The sequence below is a fragment of the Equus caballus genome, unplaced genomic scaffold, assembly GCF_041296265.1.
Source record: "Equus caballus isolate H_3958 breed thoroughbred unplaced genomic scaffold, TB-T2T haplotype2-0000608, whole genome shotgun sequence".
Lineage (NCBI taxonomy): Eukaryota > Metazoa > Chordata > Mammalia > Perissodactyla > Equidae > Equus > Equus caballus.
Window position 1 is genome coordinate 87,686 of NW_027221940.1, and position 5,501 is coordinate 93,186.

The following is a 5,501-nucleotide window of genomic DNA, read 5'->3' on the forward strand; positions in this document are numbered from 1 at the left end:
GACTCGGGCTTCCCTCTGCTCCTCAGCCTGGAGAGGAGGAAGCCCACGTGTGGACTTCAGGAGATTCCTGACCGCGTTTTGTGGGCTAGCACGTCCTGGGCTTGAAGTCCCCAGGGAATGAGCAGAATCCAATCCAGGTAGGACTGCCATGACCCAGACCCTTCAGGAAGGCAGGTTATGGTCCCCTAACCAGGCAGAGCACCATGACCAGCCGCGGGGTTTGTGGAGGGCGAAGGGAAGATGAAATGGGTCCTGGAAGAAGGTGCTTATAAATACCAGCTACCGAGAGGGAACCAGCTGCAAAACCGTGCATTTGAGGAGTATGAGTATTATTTCTTGATTCTGTTTGGAATAAGTTAGAGTGCATGATATATTTGTGTGTGAGTGAACATATATATATAGCTCTCTCTCTAAAATTTATATCAAAGTAACATAAAGACTGATGAGATACAGGTGCTGCACATGTGGGCCTCTTTTTGCTGGCGATCAGTTCATTTTTGGCCATTGGAAGCCCAAAGAGGCAGCGAGTTATTGTCCTCTGCCGTCTGGTAGGCTCATGACAAACAAAGCGCTGCAACCAAAGGGTCGGCTCTCAGGAGCCTCACGGCCCTGTGAGGGAAACCCCTTGGACACGGTGTCTTCCTCCTGGGCCTGCACTAGCCTTGGGACTTGGCACTTCTCTTTCTCTGTGGCGGGAAGGTACAGCCGGCTCCGGCTTCCATTTAGAAAGTCACCTTCCTGGATGGCTGTGCCATACCAAGAAGGGCCTGGGCTGCTGGGAACCAGCATTTCTCCTCAGCTGCTGGCCGTACTGAGGAGGCCTCCCTGGCAGGGTTCACGCTGCTGTGTGTCTGGGTGACACTTGCAGCCATCAGAAAGGAGGGGAGAACTCAGAAGGGCCAAGCACTTCCTGTGGTCCTAGTCTTACAGGGTCTTTCCCGGGGTGGGGTGGGGGGGGGGCGTTCAAAATGCCAGGTGGTAACCCTCTAGCTCCTGGTCACCGGGTGGGTTCTTGGAGTGAGCTCGGAGCAGTGTCTGCTCACCACCAGACTGGAACCATTTAAGTGTTTTAATTTTGTCAGGCTGTGTTTACCCGTCATCCGTTTGCTTGCGTTCCCTGCTGGACCCCTCAACCACCCTCCTCTCACGACTCATCTCTGAAAGCTTCCAACGGGAAAGGTTCACACCCACACCATAAACGGAGCATAAGGCTGGGCAAGAGAACACAGCCCTCCGAGGGGCTGCATGGTTTATAGGCTCAGGTCCTCCTGCCCCGTTAGGATGAGTCAGAAACAACATGCCTGAGTGTGTGAACAGGTGATTGCCTGAGACCACACACCTCAGAACCACAGGGGCCCAGATGTCACCCTGGGCAGCGAGGGAGAGTATAGGTCATTCTTTGGCCAGGATTAGGGTATCTAATGTTTGCAAAGCAGACTCCACCCGTGATCCGTCAGACCCTGCCAGGGAGGAGTGGCCACGAGGTACGGGACAGAGAGGCCGAGGCATTCGAGGGAATTTCTGCCCTTCCAAGAATTGCAGAAGGAAGTGCACGGAGGCAGGAAATCCTGGTGGACAAGGAGCAGTGATGCGTCGGGAAGGATGCCCAGATGTAGCCTTCAAAGCTGCATCACAGATCTGTCCCCCTGGATACCAAACTTGCAGGGAAAGGAATTCAGAGCCGTGGACCAGGATCCCAGAGGATTCCAATCCAGGTGAAGGGTGAACATGGAGCCCCCAGAGGGGCCGGGGGAGGGAGGGTCCTGCCTGCCCTTAGTCCATCTGCACATGACCTTCTCCGGCCTTGACCCTCCACATGCACGTTTTGAGCTTTTACATCGTTCTCTGCACTTAGAGCTGCTGCTGTCCAGAGCCTCATTAGAAAACGACAAGTTCCTAACATCTGGTGAAGAGGAACCTCCACAAGAGAAGCCGAAAACGTGGCCTCTCCTCCAAAGGGGTGGAAAAGCAGCCACTGTCCTGGGGCAGGTCGTGGTGCTGGCCCGTGCCATTTTAAAGACACCCGCATTCCAGTGGTTGTTGCTCTGCCTGTGAAAGTACCTCCACCCTCTAAATGCCAGGAGCTCTGGGTGCTGTCTCTGCTCCTGGCCCACGTGAACCACACTGAAATGAAGCCGTCCTCTGAGTAAGGGGGGGCGCGGAGGTGTCCCTCAGTATCCAGGGAGGGGCCTGGCCCTTCTCCCTTCTCTCACATACAATAAGCCGAGACCCTGCAAGATTTCTTCATTCCAGGAGGAACGCGAGAGTCTGTGTCTCCTTGACACGAGCACAGGAGGGGAAAGAACCAGACCGTGACTCGCAGGCTGGAACAGAAACAGGATTTTAACATCAAATTCAAAACTAGCACTAACTACTAACACGAAAGAAATACGGCCCCTTCCCAAGTGGTAAACAGGCGCTGGGGTGGAGCTGCCAGGCCTGTGGGGTGGGGTCGTCCCCTCCCTCTTGGGCTCCAGGGCTCCCAGGAAAAGGCTTAGAATGTTCTTCTCCCCATCAGCATGGGAGGAGCCGGCCTGGGGCCCCGCGTGTTTCCCAGCCGCGTCCCCGCCGCTGAAGAGCAGGCTGCACTCGAGCTGTTGGAAGGACCGGGATCTGCCACTGTTGCTGGGTTCTGCGTCAGGGGTCTGGTGACTGAAGAGAAGACACTGATGATTGGGGGGGTCACACCAGTATCCCAGCCCAACACCTCAGCCCCACTGCATTCTGCTCCAAACCTTGTCCTGAGTGTTCAGTCAACACTACCCCATTGTCCCTGACATGGGAGCTGGCATTTCGCTTCACCCATTTCACAGAAGAGGAAGCTGAGTCCCACAAAGGTCAAGGGAATTGTCCCTCACAGGCCTGGTCAGCAGTGGAGCTGGGATCCCCGTGCCGGCTGTCCATCTCCCTAGGCCCGTGCTTAGCCCGAAGCTTTCCGGAGCCCCTGGCTTCAGTCCCTGCCTGTCTGGACACTCACCGAGCCCTGAGCTGAGAGACGCGCGGTTCTTCTTGGGCAGGAAAAACCGGCGCATCTTGCCGGCCCTCTCCTGTGGGGGCTCCAGGTGGCAGGACAGGCTGTAGCTAAAGGACAGAGGGGACTTTTCAGCTACCGGGAGCCACACCTCAGGTGACCCTCCCAGAGACGGCCAGCAGTTGGAGTCCCAGGGCCCCACGGGTGACCATGCGACAAGCCCCGGGACTGACCCGGAAGCCACGGGCACGGGCTCCCTGGAGCTGGCCATCAGAGAGAGTCCGCCTTGCCCTCACCAACTCCTGCCCCGCCTCACCTCTCATCCTCGCTGAGGGGCTCCATGGCCTCGAACCAGGCCCCAAATCGCTCCTCAGCCTCAATGTGGTAAAGATGGACTGCCTCCTGGAGCAGGAAGATCTGCTCGGTGACTTTGAATTCCTGGGAGAAAGGACATGATGCAGACGGGGCCTGGGTGGGGGACCGTGCTGGGGACTCAGACAGGTGAGAAGAGGGTCAAGGAGCTGGTCTGGGGTCTTGGCCCACATGGGAACCCTCCTTCCCTCCAATTCCGTGCAGGACTTGCTCGTTCTCACAGTTGGCTTGAAATAGCTCCTCCTGCAGGAAGGTGTCCTTGGTGCCAGCCCCTTCCCCCACGCACCAATGGGACGGCTTTCCCAGCTCTGGGTGCCGAACTCTCCCAAGGAAAGCAAGGCCCAAGGCATCGGGCCAGAGAAGGTCTTCCCCGGAGGAGTCTCTGATTGCCACAGCCCCACCCTCCGCACGGGGAGGCCACAGCTGCTCACCTCACTCCTTTTCTCAAAATTGATCTCATTTCCCTGGAAGGCAGAGAGCCAAAGCCCATGAGCAACAGCCCCCTTAGCCCATAGCTAGCCCCCGTCTCCACCCTTTCTCAGGTTGCACTACCAGCAGGGTCGACCAGGGAGCAGGCGCTACCAGAAACGGGAATGGGTCCCGGGCAAGACTCTGAGCTCCAGAGCAAGGAGGCCACGGGGCTATGGCTCAGGGACATTCTAAGACAGCCCTCTCTGACAGACAGACAGACTGAGGCCTCAGGCAGGAAGGGATGCTCAGCCACTCGTGTGCTTCCTGCCTTGGAGGGGCCTGGCTTCACTCCCTGCAGGGGCGGGGCCTGAGGGAGAGGCTGAGTCCAGCTCAGACACACCCTCCAGCAGCTCCGCAGTCAGGCAGCCTGGACTGGCGGCTCACCTGGATCCTATATTCACTCATCACTAAGATGGCCATGACACCCAGCTCCCGGGGTGGCTGTGAGGCCCTCACGAGAGGACTCTGCCAAGGGTTGTGAGCTCAGGCCTCAGTGCAAGTCTCTCCTCCCAAATCTCCGAATCCTGATCCCCAGCCCCACCTCCAGGCTCACTCACCTCCAGGTAATCCTCCATGTTGGTGTCCAGCAGCAGTAGGTAATTGAGGAATGTGCCAAGGAAGGGGATGAGCCCCTGTGCCAGCGGGGTGGAGACGGTGATGAGATCCCGCTCTCAGGAGCCGTCAAAGACCTCTCCTCCACTCCTCACCCCAGCCTCCTGCCCAGCCCAAGCTACCCACCTAGGCGGCCTCCCCCCAATTTCCTCCTCTTCTCTCCTCCAGGAACCCCAAACTCCTCCAGGCACCTCCCAGCAGCCGGCTCTGGCAAAACCCAGGGTACGTGGTCCCCGCCCCTCCCTGTCCCAAATCCGTTGTGCGCCCATCCGTTCCAGGCCTCCTCCTGGTCACTTCCAATGCAGGCATTTCAGGTCTGTGGCACCAGGAGCAGGGCTGGAGGAGAAAGGCTCCCTCTCTGCTGGTAGAGACCTCCGGCTAGGAAGGGGAGTCCCCTCTCCTGCGACTCCTGGGCCCCTCCTCCACAGGCACCCTTACCTTCTGGGCACCTGTGGGGCCCGTCTCCAGGCTGGTCAACATAGAGGTCGCCTCCTGCCAGGGTGTTGACAGGGCCAGTGAGCCGACGCTCCCCTCCAAGTGTCCTCCCAGACCCCTCCCAGATCGGGGACCCTGGACATGTGGCCCCAGTCACCTGGTGCCCCTGCGGCTCCCGCCTCCAGGGTGCTCTGATTCCAGAGCCATCCCAGCTCCAACACTCACTCCTGTGTGACCTTGGGCCCGCCCAGGCCTCCCTGAACCTGTTACCTCGTCTGGAAGGTTTGACGAACTCTGTCTGCCTCCCACAGTCTCCTGAGGCCCAAGCGTCATCTGACCGTCATCACTGCTCTCCGCTCAAGCCTGCCTCTGGAGCCAGGTCCAAGCTCCCCACATTCCTCCCCACCCTTGAGCCTCGGCACCCACTGTGAGGCCTGCACCACGGCTCATCTCCCTCTGGCTCCCAGATGAGGAGACCAAGGCCCACACAGGGGCAGGGACTTGCTCAGGGGGCCCCAGAGGAGAGGCTGCTCCCCCTCCCAGCCACAGGCCCCTGTCTCCTCTGCCTTCACACCACCCTCTGCCCAGCCGCTGACCACAGTGCTGTCCTCGGGACTCTCAGGCTGTGTTCGGGCCCCCA

The 5,501-nt window shown here is 58.9% G+C and overlaps 1 protein-coding gene across 3 annotated transcripts; it reads right to left on the minus strand.

The window, feature by feature from the left end:
* Positions 1–2,233: 2,233 nt before the first annotated feature.
* On the minus strand, positions 2,234–5,231 carry LOC138922193 (ral guanine nucleotide dissociation stimulator-like). 3 transcript variants are annotated; one of them, XM_070259035.1, is made up of 7 exons: positions 5,132–5,231; positions 4,865–4,918; positions 4,372–4,446; positions 3,775–3,807; positions 3,288–3,409; positions 2,978–3,081; positions 2,234–2,652 (listed from the first exon to the last, which is right to left on the minus strand). In XM_070259035.1, the coding sequence occupies exons 1-7, from the start codon at positions 5,192–5,194 to the stop codon at positions 2,495–2,497; spliced, it is 609 nt and encodes a 202-aa protein (XP_070115136.1). In that variant the 5' UTR covers positions 5,195–5,231; the 3' UTR covers positions 2,234–2,494. The 3 variants fall into 3 exon arrangements, with proteins under 3 accessions (XP_070115136.1, XP_070115137.1, XP_070115138.1); XM_070259036.1 differs by having other exon boundaries at positions 5,019–5,155; XM_070259037.1 differs by lacking the exon at positions 3,775–3,807 and having other exon boundaries at positions 5,019–5,155.
* Positions 5,232–5,501: the final 270 nt, after the last annotated feature.